This window comes from Heptranchias perlo, chromosome 7 (assembly GCF_035084215.1).
Source record: "Heptranchias perlo isolate sHepPer1 chromosome 7, sHepPer1.hap1, whole genome shotgun sequence".
NCBI lineage: Eukaryota > Metazoa > Chordata > Chondrichthyes > Hexanchiformes > Hexanchidae > Heptranchias > Heptranchias perlo.
Genome location: NC_090331.1, coordinates 96,431,729 through 96,453,959, shown reverse-complemented (window position 1 = coordinate 96,453,959; position 22,231 = coordinate 96,431,729). Strand labels below are relative to the sequence as shown.

The window sequence follows — 22,231 nt, the reverse complement described above, 5'->3', positions numbered from 1 at the left end:
GCGGAGTGAAAGCGGAGGGAATTTGGTGAGAGTGGGAATTAGGTGCAAAGGGGGAAGAGAGGTTCTAAGTAATTTAAGCCAAGGGACAACAGCAAAAGAGTAAGAGCACTCTAAGTAAATAAAATTTAATTACACATAAATTTTAAATAAATAATTAATAGGAGTTAAGGGTGTACTAAACTAAAACACATATATAACATTAGGGACATATATTATAATATATATAAGTAGACAGACTTCAAGTAAAATGGTAGAACAGCTGAGACCCATTGTCTGCACATCCTGCGCCATGTGGGAACTCCAGGATGCTTCGTGTTTCCTGGATAACCACGTGTGCAGGAAGTGCCTCGAGCTCAGGAGCGGCAGGAGTCTCTGCAGGGCATTCGGGAGGCTGAGAATTTCCCGGATCGCACGTTCCAGGAGGTGGTCACCCCGCAGTCACAGAGAGCTCAGGAGGACAGAACGTGGGTGGCCATCGGCAGGGTAGGAAGAGGCAGGCAGTGCAGGAATTCTCCGGGAGTGTGACACTCTCAAAGCAGTTTTAGGGTGATGACACCTCGGAGGAGTGCAGTCCAGAGTACATCCATGGAACCCTGGGGAAAATGACTGCACGGTGGGGTGGGCACAGCGAAGTGTAGAAATGCAGTGGTCATAATGGATTCCATAATCTGGGGGAAAGACAAGTGTTTCTGCAAACATTGAGCCTGGTGCTAGGCTAAAGGACATCACAGAGGGTGCAGAACATTTTGAGGAGAGAAGGGGAACAGCCAGAAGTCATATGGTCCCTGTGGGAACCAAAGACATAGGAAAGAAAGGGGATGAGGTCCTGCAGTCAGAGTTTCAGGAGCTAGGGAGGAAGTTAAAAAGCAGGATCTCGAAGGTAGTAATCTCTGGATTATCCCCAGTGCCACACGTTAGTGAGTATAGGAATAATAGGATAAGACAGGTTAATGCCTGGCTGGAGAAATGGTGTAGGAGGGAGGGCTTCAGATTCCTGGGGCATTGGGACCAGTTCTGAGGCAGGAGAGACCTGTACAAGGTGGGTGTGTTGCACCTCAACAGGGCTGGGAACAATGTCCTTGCTGGGAGGTTCACTAGTGCTGTGGGGCAGCGTCTAAACTAATTTGACTGGGGATGGGGTACCAGGATGAAGCATTAGAGAAGAAACATGGTGCACAGAGGACTGGGAGAGACAACCAGCATTAGAATAAAGAGTACTTCAGAAATAGGAGGGATCAGACAGCTGAGAAATGCTAAGCAGACAAAGGCGGGTTTGAGGTGCATGTGCGTAAATGCACGGAGTGTATATAAGGTTGGTGAGCTGCAGGCACAAGTAGCCACATGGGACTATGATATAGTGGCAATAACAGAGACCTGACTCAAACAGGGGTGGATTGGGAACTTAATATTCCTGGCTACAAGGTATTCAGGAAAGAAAAGGAAGGAAGGAAGGAAGAAAAGGAGGAGCGGTGGCAGTATTGATTAAAGATACTGTTACACCACTGGAAATGGATGATGTACTTGAGGGGTCAAAGACAGAATCTATTTGGTTAGAAATAAGGAACAACAGAAGAGCTATTACACAACTGGGTGTAAACTATAGGCCACCAAATAGTGGGAAGGAGGTAGAGGAGAAAATTTGGAAGCAAATTTCAGAAAGATGCAAGAACTTTAAGGTAGGGGGACTTCAATTATCCCGATATAGACTGGGATAGTAAGAGTGTAAAGGGCAAAGAGGGGGAGGAATTCCTGAAATGTGCACAAGAGAACTTTCTTCATCAACCCAACGAGGAAGGAAACAGTCCTAGATCTAGTTCTGGGGAATGAAGTGCGGCAAGAGGAGCATGTTTCAGTGGAGGAACATTTAGGAAACATTGATCACAATATCATTAGGTCTAGAGTAGTTATGGAGAAGGATAAGGAAAAATGAAATGTGAAAATACTCAACTGGAGAAGGACTAATTTCAGTGGGTTGAAAAGAGATCTGGCCCAGGTGGATTGAAATCAAAGACTGGCAGGTAAAACAGGAAATGAGCATTGGGAGGCCTTCAGGGAGGAGATGGTTTGGGTACAGACTAGACACATTCCCACATGGGAGAAAGGAAGGGCATCCAAAGCTACAGCACCCTGGATGACTAAAGATATAGAGATTAAAATGAAACAGAAAATGTGAGATTCATAATACAGTGGAGAACCAGGCTGAATGCAGAAAGTACAGAGGAGATCTAAAAAACAAGAAATAAGAAGGCCTAAGAAAGTGTATAAGAATAGATTAGCGGGTAACATAAAACAGAGCCCCAAAGTCTTTTATAAACATATAAATAGTAAAAGTGTAGTCAAAGGAAGGGTGGGACCGATTAGGGACAAAAAAGGAGATCTTCTTGTAGAGGCAGAGGGCGTGGCTGAGGCACTAAACGAATACTTTGCATCTGTCTTCAAGAAAGAAGAGGATGTTGCCGATGTCACAGCACAGGAGGAGGTAGTAGAGAAGTAGGTTAGGATAAAGAAGTATTAAAAGATTGGCAGCGTTCAAGTAGGAAAGTCACCCGGTCCGGATGGGATGCATCCTAGGTTACTGAGGAAAGTAAGGGTGGAAATTGCAGAGGCTCTGGCCACAATCTTCCAATCCTCCTTAGAAATGGAAGTGATGCCAGAGGACTGGAGGATTGCAAATGTTACACCCCTGTTCAAAAAAGGGGAGAGGGATAAACCCAGTAACTACAGGCCAGTGGTGGGGAAACTTTCAAAAGACAATAATCCCGGACAAAATTAATTGGCACTTGGAAAAATATGGGTTAATAAATGAAAGCCAGCGTGGATTTGTTAAAGGCAAATAGTCTGACTAACTTGATTGAGTTCTTTGATGAAGTAACTAAGAGGGCTGATGAGGTTTATGTTGTATATATAGATTTTCAAAAAGCATTTTATAAAGTACCACATAATAGGCTTGTTAGCAAAATTAAAGCCCATGGGATTAAAGGGACAGTGGCAGCATGAAGACAAAATTGTCTAAGGGAGAGAAAGCAGAGGGTAGTGGTGAACTGCTGTTTTTCAGACTGGAGGGAAGTATACAGTGGTGTTCCCCAGGGGTCAGTATTAGGACCACTGCTCTTTTTGATATATATTAATGACCTGGACTTGGGTATGGAGAGTATAATTTCAAAGTTTGCTGATGACACGAAACTCAGAAATGTAGTAAACAATGTGGAGGATAGTAACAGACTTCAGGAGGACACAGACAGACTGGTGAAATGGGCAGACACATGGCAGATTAAATTGAACACAGAGAAGTGTGAAGTGATACATTTTGGTAGGAAAAGTGAGGAGAAGAATGAGGAATCCCTGCTGGTTTTTTTTTTGGACTCTAGGGGAATCAAAGGAAATGGGGATAGGGCGGGAAAGTGGTGATCAGCCATGATCTGATTGAATGGCGGAGCAGGCTCGAGGGGCCGTATGGCCTACTCCTGCTCCTATTTCTTATGTTCTTATAAAATAAATGGTACAATTTTGAAGGGGGTGCAGGAACAGAGCATCCTGTGGATGTACGTACACAAATCTTTGAAGGTGGCAGGAGAAGTTGAGAAGGCTGTTAAAAAGGCAAACAGGATCCTTTGCTTAATAGCTAGAGGCATAGAATACAAAAGCAAGGAGGTTATGCTAAACCTTTATGAATCACTGGTTAGGCCCCAGCTGGAGTACTGTGTCCAATTCTGGGCACCACACCTTAGGAAGGATGTCAAGGCCTTGGAGAGGGTGCAGGGGAGATTTACTAGAATGGTAGAAGGGATGAGGGACTTCAGTTATGTGCAGAGACTAGAGAAGCTGGGAGTGTTCTCCTTAGAGTAGAGAAAAGTTAAGGGGAGAATTGATAGAAGTGTTCAAAATCATGAAGAGTTTTGATAGAGTAAATAAGGCAAAACTGGCAGAAGGGGGTCAGTAACCAGAGGACAGGGTAGTGGGCAAAAGAACCAGTGGTGACATGAGGAAAATTTTTTTTTTTTTTTTACACAGCGAGTTATGATCTGGACTGCACTGCCTGAAAGGGTGTTGGAAGCAGGTTCAATAATAACTTTCAAGATTGAATTGGATAAATACTTAAAGGGAAAAAAATTACAGGGCTCTGGGGAAAGAGCAGGGAAGTGGAATTAATTCTATAGCTCTTTCAAGGAGTCAGCACAGGCATGATGGGCCGAATGGCTGTATCACTGTATGATTCTATAAATGTCACTGTCTGTTTGTTGGTTAAGAGGGCTGAAAAATTTCAGATCAGTGAGCAAAAAAGCATCTGAGCTGCAATTCTTCCTTCCAAGGATCTGAAACAAATTGGTAAAATACAGTATCAGTACCGTATACACGAGATGCTGAGGTTGTCCTCGTCTGTGGGCAGTTTTGGGCTCACCACTTGGGGACTCAGTTTGCAGCAAGGGCCTGCCCTGCCTGGAGCTGCTGGGAATGTCCACATTTGTTTCCTCAGGCGTTTCCGAGCCTCAGCAGTAGCTCTCCATCTAGCAGAACATTTGAAAATTGAGAGTTTAAGGATACATAATTGAAAGATTCTGTGTAGTGGCACTCTCTGCCCGCTCTCCCATCGGCATCACCATGCCTCACTTTCACTTCACACAGCAGCTTTGACGTTTTCGTGTTCTAAGTGCAAGAATACAAGCATAGGAAACGGAAGGTTTAATCTTAGCTGACACTCCAGTGCAGTACCAAGGGAGTGCTGCATTATCACAGGTTATGTCTTTCGGATGAGATGTGAAACGGAGGCTCTGCCTGCCTGTTCCAGTGGTTCAGGTGGCTGGATAGCGACACCACTATTCCCGGCCAGAATGGAGATATTTGGGTTATTCCCCTGTCAAGCACAACTCCCTCCAAAGACCCTGAATGTGTTGTCGCTTCCCAAATCTGTGCCCAACTTTCCCAGAACTCCATGTCTGAATCTCTCCAATAAGGTTTCCACCCCTGCCACAGCACTGAAATGGCTTGAAAGAGACACAAAAGGCAACCTATATGACTGTGATCATGGTGCACCATCCCTCCTCATCCCCTCTGCAGCTTTTGACACAGTTGACCACAATATCCCCCTCCAATGCCTCTCCTCCACTTCTCTCACTTGGTGCCACTCTTACTCACCCAACCGTAGCCAGAAAATTTCAAGCAATGGCTTCTCTACCTCTGGAGTCCCCCAAGGATCTATCCTTGGCTCCCCACTCTTCTTCATCTATATGCTGTCCCATGGCGACGTCACGTCAGGTTCCACATGTACGCTGACAACACCCAGCTCCACCTCACCACCACCTCTGATTTGTCACACTGCTTGTCCAACATCCAGTATTGGATGAGCAGAAACTTCCTCCAATTAAATATTGGGAAGACCAAAGCCAGTGTCTTCGGTCCTCACCATGAACTCCGTTCGCTAGCTACCGACTCCATCCCTCTCCCTGGCCGTTGTCTGAGGCTGAACCAGACCGTTCGCAATCTTGGCGTCCTATTTGACCCTGAGCTGAGCTTCCGACCCCATATCCACTCCATCACCAAGACTGCCTACTTCCACCTCTGTAACATCGCCCGCCTCTGCTCCTGCCTCAGCTCATCCTCTCATCCACACTTTTGTCGTTACCTCTAGACTCGACTATTCCAATGTTTTCCTGGCCGGCCTCCCACCTTGCACACTCAGTAAACTTGAGCCCATCCAAAACTCCGCTGCCCGTATCCTAACTCGCACCAAGCCTCGTTCACCCGTCACCCCTGTGCTCGCTGATCTACACTGGCTCCCGGTCCGGGAACGACCCGATTTTAAAATTCTCATCCTTGTTCTCAAATCCCTTCATGGCCTCGCCCCCTCCCTATCTCTGTAACCTCCTCCAGCCCTACAACCCTCCGAGATCTCTACGCTCCTCCAATTCCGGCCTCTTGCTCATCTCCGATTTTCATCGCTCCACTATTGGCCGCCGTGCCTTCAGCTGCCCAGGCCCTAAGCTCTGGAATTCTCTCCCTAAATCTCACCACCTCCCTCTCCTCCTTTACGGCCCTCTCTAAAACCCACCTCTTTGACCAAGCTCTTGGTCACATCTACTAATCATCTCCATCGTTGCCTCAGCGTCCATTTTTGTCCGATTACACCTCTCCAGGACATTGGAGACGTGCTAAATAAATGCAAGTTTCTTTCTTTTTCTTAGTACCCATTTACAGCTCCAAACAGTTGGAGATCACACAAGCCACAGGTTAGATGCAATTCAGAACTCCCACGACAATATCCTGACGCTGTATCTCACCACTAAGCATACCAGAGCAGAGCATTGTTTACTGATTCATGGTGATGCTCACTACTTTTAACTGCCTCTGCCTTTTGCGACGTCGTTATAAAAAAAGATTTGGAAGAAACTTTATGTTTAAACACTGTTTGCTGGGACCTGAAATGCAGCTCCACTTCATTCCACTGCAGTTAACAATTCTATGGATGGGAGATTTTTTTGTTCACTTACTTCTTTAAGTATTTGCAGAAACAGTGAACTTCCTGCAGTGTCTCCTTCACTGCCTGGAAGATCTCACTTTCCAGCGTTTCTTTGATGAGGTAGCTGCAGAGCTCTGCGGAGCAGCGATTGATTCGTGCTCGCCTGTCCTCCTCCACCGCAAGCCTACCAGGGACAAAGTGAAGGGCTGAGTACAAGTACCTCCTTGGGGCATTAACATAGAATTTAGGAAGACATGGTTATATGCCATGTGCAATTAGCAATGAATACCTTTTACCAATCACAAGAGATTGAAGGTAGTTCTGCAAGTTAGGGCTATCCACGTTACTCACTTACCCAGAGTACAAGGCCTCACAAGGCTCCTGAAGTTTGAAAACTGCAGCCCGAGTCCTTTAAAGCATCTAGGGTTTGGAGACTTAGAAAGGCAGATTGCTGATCAGTGCATAAAAGCTGCATCTTGATTGGTCTAAATCCACCATTTAGTGAACAGCTTTTTACAGTCTTCCAGGCCCCAGAAGTTTAAAAGCCAAAACTGAGAAGTCTAAATCACTATAGCACACAAGTGTACAAAGATGAAAGAAACCAGCAGTGGCCTCATGAGCCAGGTAATGGACCACAGGCCGTCTTGGACAGCCCTGCTGATCCCCCACAGCGTGTGGAGCAGAAATATTTGTGATTCAGGGCATCAGGGATCCTGTTCACACAATGAAATGACTTGGAGTGAAGGGAACTGTCAGCATGTAGAATCGACCCACTAAAGTGGCAATGGGATCAGTGATCGCATTGAGAACACATTTGCTTAGAGGGTGGCTACACATACAGTCTTTTTGCAGTGGTCATGGAGCGGCAGTGTTTTCCAGTCTCCAAGTATTATTTTTTGATCACTTATTTTTTCCCAGTTTCATAGAATGATACAGCACACGATGAGGCCGTTCGGGCCATCATGCCTGTGCCAGCTCTTTGAAAGAGCTATCCAATTAGTCCCATTACTCTGCTCTTTCCCATTAGCCCTGCAAATGTTTCCTTTTCAAGTACTTATCCAATTCCCTTTTGAAAGTTACTATTGAATCTGCTTCCACTGCTCTTTCAGACAATGCAATCCAGATCACAACTCAGAGTAAAAAAAATCTCATCTCCCCCTGGCATTTTTGCTAATTATCTCAAATCTGTGTCCTCTGGTCACTGACCCTCCCACCAGTGGAAACAGTTTCTCCCTATTTACTCTATCAAAACCCATCATGATTTTGAACACCTCTATTAAATCTCTCCTTAACCTTCTCTGCTCTGAGGAGAACAATCCCAGCTTCTCCAGTCTCTCCACATAACTGAAGACCCTCATCCCTGGTCCCATTCTAGTAAATCTCCTCTGTACCCTCTCTAAGGCCCTTACATCCTTTCTAAAGTGTGGTGCTCAGAATTGAACACAATACTCCAGCTGAGGCATAACCAGTGTTTTATTAAGGTTTAGTATAACTTCCTTGCTTTTGTACTCTATGCCTCTATTTATAAAGCCAAAAGATCCCGTTTTTTTTTTAACAGCTTTATCGACTTGTTTCTAAGTCTCCTCACACTAAGCAGAAGCAAAGAAGGCAGGACTTTGACCTGCTTTCAGGACTCTGTCAGAATTATTCTAGAACTGGTCACTGATTGTCATTTTAACACCAATTTACTTCACCTTGCAGCCTTGGTTGTGTCCTGCACTATGGGCCTTTGCCATTGTTTAGTAAATTTAAAAATTGGTATCCCAATGTCTTAGCCAGGCTGTTAGTTAGAGCCCTGTGCATGAGCCGTGCAGTGCACCCCAGGATCTAACAGTAATCTGGGCAGCAGGTGAGTTTTGACCATTATAGTATTTTAAACAGCAACCAAATTTAACTCTTGGAAAGCGACAAGACCATGCTGGCAACTCTCAGCAAGACGACAGTGGTTACTAAAGAAGTAAAATGTCACAGATTTAATTTGAATTAAATCCTCACACATCCAAGCGAACTTCAGGAAGATCTTAGGATCATACAGACAAGGTCTACTGCTTGGTGTATCTTCCCGCAGATTCTGCCCCTCATGAAATTAGGAACTCCAGTATGTGGAGGTGAGGATGTGAACTTGTGTTCTTTCATTCTGTGGTAGAGTACGAGGACAAACCAACAACCAGTACAGACTACACGCTGCATAACTCACTGGAAGCCGGACACAAGAGATCTGGTCATTATAGGGCTGAACAATTTCAACTGGGTGGCGGCCAGGGGCGGGGGAATGAGTTGTCTACATTGTGATTTTTATCCAATTGGTTAATGTATTAAGACAGCCAAACCTCTTCACGTTGCAAAATGACAAAACTCCATACAACTAGCACAGCAAATATGAGATTAAGCGTGGCATTTCTACTCTGCACACCTGCCACCATTGTGGTCAGTAATTTAGTGCCAACTGATGGCCGGTTTTGTGGTACGGAGCCGCACCTACAAAGAACTGGGTTGAGACTGACCAAACTCATTTCACATGGGACACTGAGAGCCAGCAAAGAAAAGGCACTTTCGTCCCTTCAGTATAGGCTGGAATGGCATGCAGGTCCCAGAGGTCCCCATTTGTTTGAAATTAATTTGAAAGTTGTTGGGAGATGAAAGGACATTGTTCAAATGCACAATACAACTTACACTGTCGGAGCTAGCCTCTTCCCACTTCATGGTATCACTTCTACATCTACAAGGCAAAGTGGTTCTGCCAATCTGGCTAACTCTATGAGCACCACCACCCACCCCCCGCCGACCCCACTACTCCCTCTACTAAGGTCCTATGCAGCCTGGTCCGTACAATCAGGGCACCATTCTATCTTTCCCTGGTCTCCACAAAGCTGCTGTGTTATTCATTACCTTAGTTCCCGAGTGGCATATTCTCTTACAGAGTAATCCACAACTTGGTCTGTAAGTTCATCGCATAATGCCTGACTGTAGCGGCTCTTCCACAACTCCCGTTCCTGCTTCAGTCTGCAACATGCAGAAAATATTCATCACAAATCACTTTTATACGCTTTACAGGTTTCTGACGTTTTTCGTCCTAGATTGTAAAACTGAACATTCTGAAAATCAGATCACAGATACTAATGTCGATGGATGTCTGCCTACTTCACACTTCAACATGAATTGCAGACAACTGAAGGTCTCAGTACCTACCTCGCCTGTTCAATCCTGCGCTTTTCGTCTGCGATCCTCTGTCTCTCTGCCTGAATTTCCTCAGACGAAGTTTGCTTCAGTATCTCTGTGGTGATTTCTGCAATCAGCTCCTCAGTAGACATGTTTGACAAACTAGCAAAATACAAGATGACATCACCGTGGGAAAGTTCAGTGGGCATTTAGAAGCCAATCTTGTTCGAACAACTTTTTTGTGCTCAAGGTGAGTGATGTTAGGTCAAGGTAGATAGTCAAAATCTTTTCCCAAAGGTAGGGGAGTCTATAATGAGGGGGCATAGATTTAAGGTGAGAGGGGAGAGATACAAAAGGGTCCAGAGGGGCAATTTTTTCACTCAAAGGGTGGTGAGTGTCTGGAACGAGCTGCCAGAGGCAGTAGTAGAGGCGGGTACAATTTTGTCTTTTAAAAAGCATTTGGACAGTTACATGGGTAAGATGGGTATAGAGGGATATGGGCCAAGTGCAGGCAATTGGGACTAGCTTAGTGGTATAAACTGGGCGACATGGACATGTTGGGCCGAAGGGCCTGTTTCCATGTTGTAAACTTCTATGATTCTATGTTAATGCTGGAGAATGGAACACTTACCGTTTCACACATCTGTGTTAACACCAAGCATTCCGAAGTCTGATATAAAATGATTAGGTGCAGAGCAAAGATCCCTCTACTGTGCACCAACCTTAGACGAGGACCCCAACAATTATCCATTTCTCCCACACCAGCCGTCCGATGGCCTCTCTGATGAGAGTGCCAATTAGAGGCAGGTCTGCACTAGCAACTGGATTTAAGACAAACTATTTCATGCAGGACCTATAAAGCCAGGAAAAAAATCTGACGCTAGCGTAAGAAATGGGAATAGAATTCAGTTTCAGACATTAAAGTTGGCCAGCTTCGAGATTGGAGTACGGTTATGAAATCCTTCCTATAATTTCTCCCATTTTCTTTCCTCGTCCCAGTCTAGGGAGATGTGATGTCGGAAGAGTGCGGGAGAGGTGAACTGACTCTCAACCTCCCTCAATGCCAGGTGTAAGCAAGCACGTAGCATACATGTAACAGTCAAAAGAGCCTACTCCCTCCGATGTGACCGTCTCCCCACTGTCTGGTGTCTATCTACAACAGCATGTTCCAAGTGGGGAACTGACAACTTATTTCTTTCCACTTCAAGGCATTACACATTGCTGACTGAATGTTCTACGCCTCAAAGCTGACCAAACATTTAAACCATTTTAGTTCATGGCATTTTCACATCAATCTAAAAATATTATCCTGATGTTGAAACCCTCGGGCGCTCCTCACCAGTTTTTCCCATCGTTTTTGGAAGACCCGAATATCTTAACTACCTAAAATCCCTCCCCAGTGACAACTCCTTGTCCTGAAATAGCTTTGTACCTGATGGCTTCAGCAGCATAAGCCGCCCCTGCTTTCGCCAGCTCCTCGCACTCCACACGGAGAACTTCTCTTACCATATCTTTGACCAAGTCTTTGACCACTTCAACTATCACCTGAAAGAGTGGAAGCAATACTGAAATGAAGGACAGAGACAGAGACAGTCACAGTCATCTGGCCACTAACATCCAAAACACACAAGGCAGCGGGATTTGGAGCTCTTCATCCATTACTCCTTTTCCCTCTTTTTAAAATTGGTATCTCCTCTCTATTTAAGACTTTTTTTGTCCCTCAATTTCTTTTGGTTCTCCTACTCCTTACAACAGCAATATAAAGAGAGCATCTTATCCACTACTCCACCTAATTATGATACTGAACTGTTCCACTGCAGAGTTTTATAGTACTGGATTGCTTTTATTCAAAAAAAAAAATTCCCAATTTTTCTCCCTCTCTCCACACTACAATTTACAATCCTAAATCAAACCCACAGACAGGACCAAACACAGACACTCACTATAGGAGATATACAGTGACATTCCCAATAATTGTTGGTATGAACGCTCAAAGTACAAGGGCTAAAACCTGGTACATAAATCACACTTCATGACTTTTGGTATGTACAAATTGTAGTGTCAGGTTGGCTCAGTGGCAGCCCCTCACCTCTGAGTCAGAAAGTTGTGGCTCAAACTCCACCCCAGGATTCGAGCATATGTAGGCTGACACTTTAGTGCAGTCATGAGGAAGAGCTGCATTGTTAGATGTGCTGCCTTGCAGAGGACATTAAACTGAGGCTGTGTCTGCCTGCTCAGTTGATTTAAAAGATCCCATGGCACTATTTGAAGGTTAGGTGGCTCTCCCAGTATCCCAGCCAACTTTCCTCCCTCAGCTAATCCCAAACAAAACAGATTAAGTGCGCATTCATCACACTTGTTTGCGATACCATGCTGTGTGCAACTCGACTGTCATGTTTGTCTACATAACAACAGTAACTACACATTCACGGCCATGAAGCACTTAGGGTTACCCTAAGGATGCTACACAACTTTCTGTAGGAAAGGGACTGATTACCAAATATTATAGTAACTTCCGTTGCACACTCCAATAGCAATGGAAAAGCACACTGCTAAAAGTAAGAAACAATGGACAAAAAATAAATTCACTGTTCTGTACACATACATAAAATCATTTCACAGTCACAAGCACATATATATTAGTCATTAGTACCGGACACCTCTCAAGTGAGTTGTAACAGTGATCTCTAGTCCATGATGAAACAAATCCTAAACAGCAAAGTTTGAGTGGTTGTCAATTGAACCTCTGAACTTGATTAATCCCTTGAAGTTTAGCACAGTGGAAATCTGGTGTCCATTAGAAAATTAGACAAGTAACAAAAGGAGCAGTGATGGTGAAGTAAACTCGGGATAATGTTATGTTAGCACTGGCACTTCTGATGTGTCCAGGTTGTACCTTTTCAGAGTAGACCGGCTGAGGCTTTGGTGGAGGTGCACTGGGCACCTGAGGGGCAACAGGTAGCAGAGCTGTCGGAGGAGCAGGAACCTGAAGCAACGGCAGAGGCAGTGGCAGAGGCATAGGCATGGGCATGGGTATAGGCATGGGTATAGGCAGTGGCAGAGGCAGTGGCTGAGATGGCTGTTCGACAGGAGGCATTTCTTGAGCTGATATTCGGTCCTCCAGCAGTACAGCTACGAACAAACAGATAAAATAGTAAACAAACAAAAAAACTGACAAAAACTACAATTGCCCATTTCTATCAGCAGTGAATGAGCCAAGATTACAAAACAATAGAAATTTACATTTGAATCAGCTGGCAATGTCCACCCACAGAAGACGTTACTTCCATTCATTACAGCTCTGTTGCTGCATTATCTACTTTCAGCACAATCTTCCCCCATTCTCTGAATGGAGTTCTAGCGTTACCACTAGGATTGCAGCTTAGACTGTAGGTTTTTTTCACCAGAAATTCAGTAAAGCATAATGCTTGTCTGAAATTTCCAAACCTGGGTTGAGTTTGAAGAAAGCACTTTAAGCTGCATCACATCAGTGGTAGTAGTAATGGGAGCAATTTAAGATGATGAATTCAGAGTGTCACACAAGAAACATATTGACACAATATTGAAGCTTATTGGAAAAACACAATTAACATATTGGTTCCAACAATATGGGGAAAGAGCAGAGGAGTGGGACTAATTGGATAGCTCCTTCAAAGAGCCAGTACAGGCACAATGGGCCGAATGGCCTCCTTCTGTGCTGTATGATTCTGTGAACATAAAGCTATTGACATGACAAAGTTGATCCTCCATATCCAATGTACACATATAAAATGTAATAACCATGAGTCCTTTCAGATGCCAGGTGCATCTGAATAGGTCATTATCCAGATGGGGTAACAAAAGGGCACAGACCCTCTTCACATTCCCATCATTGCAGTATCCTTGCGAGCAGTGGGGCTTATCCACACAGGGTTTCATTCCGAATCAGACTTCAGTGCTTTGCCAAAGAAGGCTAGCAGGCAAGGCCAAGTTTAAAGAAATGTTCTGGGGTTTCAAAAGAGAAATAAACAAGCACCTGGCATCTGAAAGGACTCATGGTTATTACATTTTATATGTGTACATTGGATATGGAGGCCAGGTGGATCAACTTGTGCCCAATGATACACAGACTACAAGGATAAGCTAAAATCACAGAGAAAAAACAATAAAGGCAATAAAGGAGAGTTCTTTGCATGTAGAATTTAACCTACAACCAAAGATGTGGAGATGCCGGTGATGGACTGGGGTTGACAATTGTAAACAATTTTACAACACCAAGTTATAGTCCAGCAATTTTATTTTAAATTCACAAGCTTTCGGAGATTTTCTCCTTCCTCAGGAAACATTTGCCTGAGGAAGGAGAAAATCTCCGAAAGCTTGTGAATTTAAAATAAAATTGCTGGACTATAACTTGGTGTTGTAAAATTGTTTACAATTTACAACCAAAGAATGAGGACAACCACACCTAATATGCCTCCTTTTTCGTTCAAACCCCCACATACAAATTCATCATATCTGGGTAGCACAGATAACAGAGATGAGATGCTTACAACTTGGCTGAGGGAACACAGCAGCACCAAATCACTCGTGCCTTAATCTATCAGATCAAAATAATAACGTTTCAGTGCATTATACACTGGCCTGTCACCTCGGGGACCTGGGCTCAGATTCAGGCCAGACAGATGACGTGCTTGCTGGATGGAAGGGTTTTACTCTGCACCTAATCATGTTGTACCTGATCTGGGATTGGCACAAAGTATTGCATTCCTCACCTTGATGAACATAAAAATTTCACACCAAAATATTACACAAGAGCATGTATATTCCTTTGTATTATTGCCATACAGATTTGATCAAGAGAAACTCTTTACTTACTGGTCCATGACGTAGTAGGATCAGTTTCAACCTTTCCTGCTGCCTCATGACCACCTATGTCAAAACAAAACACACTCAATGTAATCACACGTTGCTTGACAGCAGGATTATCTCATATTTACTACCAAACAAGCAAGTGGTGCAGTAGGTTAAACTACTGTCCTTTCACCTCTGGGGTCTTGGGTTCGGCCCAGATTGATGAAATGAAAATCTCCTCTGCCTTCTGGCTGAAAGAGTCCTGCATGAAATGATTTTAGAAATCTCAATTCAGTTCCAAGCAGAAGTGGGCCCACAGCACAAAAAACATCCTGAACTGGCAATCTCATTCACAGAAGTCAGAGGACGACAGGTATAAGAAATAGAAAAATGTCACTTTGCTGCAGCAGGAGGCACACTGAGGTTGGGTAGAGTACGTGAAGCTTTACTCTGTATCTAACCTATGCTGCAACTGACCTTGGAGTGCTTGACAGCAACGCTGGGTGCCGGAATTGGAAAGTGTTCCATTCCCCATCACTAATATCCATCGTCTTGACGAGCACAAAATTCTATCGAGAGAACACTGGCGGCGGTGAATCTTTCTACTCCATGATCCCTAAACAAAGGTTTCTGCAAACAACTTTTGATAACATTTTTCACCTAGCCCTCATGAGCAGAACAAAATGGGTCTGCCCGTCAATAAACGAGGGTTTGGACAGTTTGATGCTGATTCTCTACAGCTCGTTTCACAATTTATGGTCTGCAAGAAAGCAGTTTGCTTGAATTGCTGAATGTCATGTTTAAAAAAATGTCAGTGGTGACAAAAGTTGCCCATTGCTAGGTAGCAAGAACTTGGGTTTTAACACCAGAGTTAACTTCACTCATCAAACACCTTCACTTGATCAGAGGAAATTAATCTTATGTAGCCAAAAGAAATAGAGATGACCTCCCTACACAGGTTTGTACACACCTTCCATACTCGGGGTCAGTTTCTGGCTGGTGCTACTTGGCTCACGGCTCTCTCCGACGTATCGCCCTTGACTGTCAAAGCTCAAAACGGGGACATGCAGTGTAAACAGTGGTAGAGGTCCTCCATTCACCACCTCCCCGATCAGTGCAGTGCGCTTCTGATCAATAAACTGGGACTTCTTGGGCAACAGTGCACAATCTGGATCTGTTAACGTTAAGCGATTCAATTCAACATACCTGCAACATATTAAATATATCAATTAAAAATTCAGAGGAGTAGATTGTTTATTATCCACAGAGTCACCTTTATTCTTTGAATAAAGTTGAACCCCCCCTTATACAATTAAAAGTTACCATCATCCTACAGCTGGGCGCAGGGGCAGAGAAAGAGAGGAACGACAAAGGACACAGGCCCTTAAATCAGGAGCTGGGGAAAGATACGTCTGGCAAACCCTGTGAGTGGGTTAGGTATGACACACACACACACACAAAAAGCGAGACCCCACGCCCCACGAAGTGAGACGCCAAACACACAGAAATCAAGTCCTCAATGCACAAAGAAAGCAAGACTGACAAAACTGAGACTTCCATAAATACAAAAAGTGAAACCCCTAAAAGTGAGATCCACATGCACACAAAGCAAGACCTTCCACATACACAAAAAGCGGAGACCTTCCTCTCCTCCCACTCCCTACCCCCAATCCTCCTTTCCCCCCCTCTTCCACAGCTCAAATATGTGGAAGCTTCAGTTCTTTCACATTCCTGGGCCTGAAGGATTGGAGAGGACTGCTGGAGTTTGATTTTGCTCTGGGAGCAGCTTTCTCAAGACCTCCAGTTCCAGGAACTTCTAACCAGCTGAAGTCAGTTTTGTGCAGAAGTGTAAAGACAAGAACCCGGTCACAGCAGCTCAAGAGGCTCATTTGACTCGCAGGCCATCTCTTGGACACTAGTGGACATTCTGACCTACCGTTAAGTATTACTTGCCTGTTAGTGAAAGTCTGGAACAGGTCGAGAGCAGTACTTCAAATCCACTCCAGACTTTCACTAGCAGGCAAGTTACACTTAACAGTATATTAATACATTTTAAAATGCTGAAAACATCCCCCATAATCCAGCCCTCGAAAACCAGGCAACTCAGTCCTACTTGTCAAAAGCAAAATACTGCGGATGCTGGAAATCTGAAATAAAAACAGAAAATGTTGGAAAGACTCAGCAAGTCAGGCAGCATCTGTGGAGGAAGAAACAGAGTTAACGTTTCAGGTTGAAGACCTTTCGTCAGAACTGGAAGATGTTAAAGAGTTAAAGTTTTTGAGCAAGTACAGAACCAGGGAAAGGGGGAGAGGGAGGGGAAGGGAGAAAGAACAAAAGGGGAGGTCGGTGATAGAATAGAGGGCAGGGATTAAACGACAAAAGGGATGGTGGTGCAAGACAAGGAGGGATTAATGGGACAGGTTAAGAAACAAAAGATCGGTCTAGAGTAGCTATAAATAGCAACAGCAGAGCCATTAACAGCAGCTGCAATCCAATAAATATTTTTTTTTTAAATGAAAAAAAAATGGGAGCAGTGGTTCTGATCTGAAGATATTGAAATCAATGTTGAGTCTGGAAGGTTGTAAAGTGCCTAAATGACAGATGAGGTGCTGTTCCTCGAGCTTACGTTGAGCTTCATTGGAACAGTGTAAGAGGCCGAGGTCAGAGTGGGAGTGGGACGGGAATTCAAATGGCAAGTGACCGGCAGGTCAGGGTCACACTTGTGGACAGAGCGGAGATGTTCAGCAAAGCGATCACCCAGTCTGTGTTTTATCTCCCCAATGTAGAGGAGACCGCATTGTGAGCAGTGAATACAGTATAGTAAATTGAAAGAAGTCCAAGTAAATCACTGTTTCACCTGGAAGGAGTGTTTACGGCCCTGGATGGTGGGAAGGGAGGAAGTGAAGGGGCAGATGTTGCATCTCCTGCGCTCGCACAGGAAGGTGCCGTGGGGAGGAGAGCGGGTGTTGGGGGTGATGGAAGAGTGGACCAGGGTGTCGCGGAGGGAACGGTCCCTTCGGAATGCTGAAAGGGGAGGGGAGGGGAAGATGTGTTTGGTGGTGCGATCGCGCTGGAGGTGGCGGAAATGGCGGAGGATGATACGTTGAATGTGGAGACTGATGGGGTGGAAGGTGAGGATAAGGGGGACCCTATCATGGTTCTGTGAGGGAAGGGAAGGGGTGAGGGCAGACGTGTGGGAAATAGGATGGACACGGTCGACGGTCCTGTTAACTACAGTGGAGGGGAATCCTCAGTTGAGGAAAAAGACATATCGGAAGCACAGGTGTGGAAGGTGGTATCATCGGAACAGAGGCAGAGAAACTGGGAGAAGGGACGAGAGTCCTTACAGGAAGTGGGGTGGGGGGGGAAAGTATAATCAAGGTAGCTGTGGGAGTCGGTGGGCTACCACATGTGAGCCTGGAGGTTTGGAAAGAGTTGTCCCAGCACTGAATGTGGAGGCTGGTGGGGAGATGGATAAATTCTAAACCAGAACAAGAACTTTCATTTATATAGCGCCTTTAACGTGGTACGGCGCTGGGTGTCGTCAGTGTACACGTGGAATCTGACGTCGTGTTTTCCGATGATGTTGCTGAGGGGCAGCATATAGATGAGAAATAGGAGGGGGTCAAGGATAGATCCTTGGAGGACTCCAGAGGTAACGGTGTGGGAACGGGAAGAGAAGCCGTTGCAGATGACGGCAGATTTGAAGGGGAGGAGGACAGTACCTGAGGAGAGGGAACCGTTAACAGCTAACGTGGCGGCCAGGAAGGGAAGTTGGATGGTCAATAGTTTGGTAGGAATAGGGTCGAGGGAGCAGGAGGTGGGTCTCATGGAAAACATGAGCTCAGAGAGGGCATGAGGGGAGAGAGGAAAGAAACTAGAGAAAGATGAGAGTTCAGGGCTAGAGGAAGGGAGGGAAATGGCAGAGGCAGCTGAACGGGTGGTCTCAATCTCAGTGACAAAGTAGTCCATGAGCTCCTCGCACTCGTCGGAAGTAAGAGTGGAGGGGGCAGGGAAGAAGGGTTTAAGATGACAGTTTGTAGTGGTATGATATGTCAATATTCACAGATCGAGATAAATTCAATCTAGAGGGAACAATGATGTAAACTTTCTACACAGTTCCTGGGGTTCCACAGTACACCCAATGAGAAAGAGCTTGGACATCTCTGCATAATATGAGGGTCAACTCTAAAAGTGGGGAAGTCGCCATCCAAGTATTGAAAAACAAAGGAGCAAGTAGACATGGCACAAAATGGAAGAAGGGCCCAAGGTACTGGGAGAGTCCAGGAGGAAAATAGGGGCAACAGCTGAGGCCTAAAGCTATTGAATTCAATTTTCAGACCAGAGGGCTAATGAATGCCCAGTAGGAAGAGAAGCAACTCTTGAAGTTTGTGTCGAGCTTAGCTGGAGCAATGTAGGATGTCAAAGGTGGAAAGGTCTGAGGGAGTTGAAGTGATGGGCCATGGGGGAATCAAGGATCATTCTGACATTCAGCAGTCATCCAATCTCTGTTTGACTTCCCCAATATAAAGGATATCACACTGTCAGCAGCAATATAAGAGATTAGGGAAAGTGCAGGAGGCATCAATGGGGCACGTGTTGCACCTGCTCCAGTTGCAGAACATGCCTCGAGAAGATTAGCTAGTAAAGAAGGTGGTTAAAAACAGTTTAAACATCCTAGCTCCTTCTTACACTTACCAATCACTCAAACTCAGCCCATAGCACTTGGCAAATTCTGTTGCCTCCTCCAAATCTTTAAACAGCAACATTCTAACAAGAGTCTCCATTGGGAACATTGTGGATCGCTGAGAACTCACTGTGAGAGCAAAATTCAAAGTCTTCAGAGCCTCTCGACGTACCTGAAACAAACCAACAAAACTTTGTATATCTGGAACAATGCTATCCTAGTAACTTGTACCTATCTGACCCAGGTAGTTCAGCAATGCACAGCAGGAGATCAGAGAGGGGATAAGGACCTAGTGGTTTGTCAAAAGTTGGCCAACAAGTGAAATCGGCTGCAGAATTCACCGGGCTCTATATATACCTTCTTCATGCTACTTGTTCACTGATTCTACATTCTTCAGCTTGGCCTTGTACATACTAAGTTGGCGGATGTCAATGCCGGGGAACGGAATACTTTCCCACCTTTGGCACTTGGTATTAGCATCAAGCACTCACAAATCAGCAAGACCACACAGAGATAAAAGGAGCATCCCATTACAGCTGTAGCGTCAGTGTGGAGCGCTGCAGGGAGAATGGAAATGCAGCCTGAATCCAGAGTCGGGACCTAACAACACTGGAGTGAAGTGGAATGAGACTCAGTCAGTTTGGACCATGACATTCAATCGACACTACATAAATTTAGAGCTTGTGCAAAGCTTAAAATGCTTCACACTAACTTGTAGTACGAGTGCACCGTAAGACTCTATTTACTGTACCTCAATAATATGTTTTTATCTAATCCTAGGGAGAATACCACCTTCTGTATTAGAGTGAACTTTTCTATTTCAGCTCTGGCCATCTTTATCGCTCGAGGAGGATTTACAATCTGCAGATGAGCAGTTTTATGAATGGACTGATACTAGTTAGGAACCAGGTTGAGGCTGCCTCAATCCCCATTCTCTTAGGAACTATACAACCAGCAGAGGGAAGCAGTTTTATCTCATCATTCTGGACTAGAATTTAGGTCTCAAGAGATAGACAGAATCCTAACCCATATGTGTTCTCGTTGAAAATTCAAGAACAGAACAGAAAAAAACGTAACGGCATTATTCTTCAGGGATTTACCACACTGTGTATGATACACTGTGTTAACGTAGCAGGAGATGGCCTCAGTGCAGAGGGCTGCAGTGTTTATTGCGGAATAGCAGAAAGAAAGAGCATTTTCACTTTAACAACAGGAAAAATCTTGCAGAAAAGCATGAAGGATTATTGCTGAACTGGTGGGAGGCATTCAATTTGTTATATCAATTGGTGAAGTTCACCAAAAGACAGCAGAACATTCAGAAAGGTAATCATTCTAGCTTGCGCCGATGGTTCAGCTCTTTAAGCCAGACAGTTGCTGAATCATGCAGCACAGGAAAGGCTGGAAATCTGTGCCTAGTTAGCCAATCTGTGCCAAGGGCAGTGATAGGAGGCACCACAATTCTCCTCAGAGCTCCTTTGGGTTAGGGAAGGGGCAGAATCAAACAGAGTTCCTGCTCCTGATCATTAACCGGCTGGAAAGTGCGTGGATGTTGGGTGAGGATACAAGCGGGCTCAAAGATGAGGCCCTTGAGCCTGGCAACAATCACCATTTAGGCCCACACAAACAACTGGCAGCAGTATCAGAGATGCTGGCACCTATAGAACCCAAATATGAGTCAGCACCTTGAGGAGAGAGGAGAAAACGACTGGGAATTAAATATGCCAGGGTATTTAACAATCAGGAAGGACAGGCAGGAAGGAAGGGGAGGTGGGGTGGCTATGTTAATAAAGGAAGGAATCACTGTAATACAGAGAAATGATATTGGGACAAAGCATCAAGATAATGAAACAGTTTGGGTGGAGATAAGGAATAATAAGGGAAAAAAAACATTAGTGGGCGTAGTATATAGGCCTCCTAATAGTTGCAACTCTGCTGGAAGAAGTATTAATCAGGAGATAGTCGGGGCATGTAATAAGGGAACAGCCATAATTATGGGGGATTTTAATTATCATATTAACTGGACAAATCAAATTGGGCAGAGCAGCCTTGAGGACGAGTTCATTGAGTGCATCAGGGATGGATTTCTTGAGCAGTATGTAACTGATCCTACAAGGGGGCAGGCAACCTTGGACCTGGTCCTGTGTAATGAGTCAGGATTAATTAATAATGTCCTAGTTAAGGATCCCCTTGGAACGAGCGACCACAACATGGTTGAATTCCATATCCAATTAGAGGGTGAGAAGGTTGATTCTCAAACAAGCGTACTGAGCTTGAATAAAGGAGACTATGATGGTATGAGAGCGGAATTGATTAAAGTGGACTGGGAAAATAGATTAAAGGGTAAGACGGTACATGAGCAGTGGTGTTCATTTAGGGAGTTATTTTACAACTTTCAAAATAAATATATTCCACTGAGGAAAAAAGGGTGTAAAAGAAATGACAGCCACCCGTGGCTAAGTAAAGAAATCAAGGATAGTATCCGACTAAAAACAAGGACATATAAGGTAGCCAAACTTAGTGGGAGGATAGAAGATTGGGAATTCTTCAAAAGACAGCAAAAAGTAACTAAAGGATTGATTAAGAAAGGGAAGTTAGATTATGAAAAGAAATTAGCAAAAAATATAAAAACAGATAGCAAGAGTTTCTATAGTTATATAAAAAGAAAAAGGGTGGCTAAGGCAAACATAGGTCCCTTAGAGGATGAGACCGGGAAATTAATGGTGGGAAACATGGAGATGGCAAAAATGCTGAACAAATATTTTGTTTCAGTCTTTACAGTAGAGGACACTAAGAATATCCCAACACTGGACAAACAGGGGACTCTCGGGGGGGAGGAGCTAAATACGATTAAAATCACTCAGGAGATGGTACTCAGTAAAATAATGGGACTCAAGGCGGATAAATCCCCTGGACCTGATGGCTTCCATCCTAGGGTCTTGAGGGAAGTGGCAGTAGGGATTGTGGATGCTTTGGTGATAGTTTTCCAAAATTCCCTGGACTCAGGAGAGGTCCCGGCAGATTGGAAAACTGCTAATGTAACACCGTTATTTAAAAAGGGTAGTAGGCAGAAGGCTGGAAATTATAGGCCAGTTAGCTTAACA

General features: G+C 44.6%; 1 protein-coding gene across 2 annotated transcripts in view; it reads right to left on the bottom strand.

Annotated features, from left to right (window-relative positions):
- Nucleotides 1–22,231, bottom strand: part of mcm3ap (minichromosome maintenance complex component 3 associated protein) — a 111,161-nt gene that overhangs the window by 46,492 nt on the left and 42,438 nt on the right. The window contains exons 10-18 of one of the 2 annotated variants that reach the window (XM_067988134.1): nt 19,142–19,302; nt 15,414–15,649; nt 14,468–14,521; nt 12,510–12,745; nt 11,046–11,158; nt 9,644–9,775; nt 9,344–9,457; nt 6,486–6,638; nt 4,347–4,505 (exon numbers count right to left, since the gene is read on the bottom strand). In XM_067988134.1, the coding sequence (XP_067844235.1) occupies nt 4,347–4,505; nt 6,486–6,638; nt 9,344–9,457; nt 9,644–9,775; nt 11,046–11,158; nt 12,510–12,745; nt 14,468–14,521; nt 15,414–15,649; nt 19,142–19,302 (1,358 nt within the window). The remainder of the gene's footprint in view (nt 1–4,346; nt 4,506–6,485; nt 6,639–9,343; nt 9,458–9,643; nt 9,776–11,045; nt 11,159–12,509; nt 12,746–14,467; nt 14,522–15,413; nt 15,650–19,141; nt 19,303–22,231) is intronic. The other variant, XM_067988135.1, reaches the window with a different exon arrangement.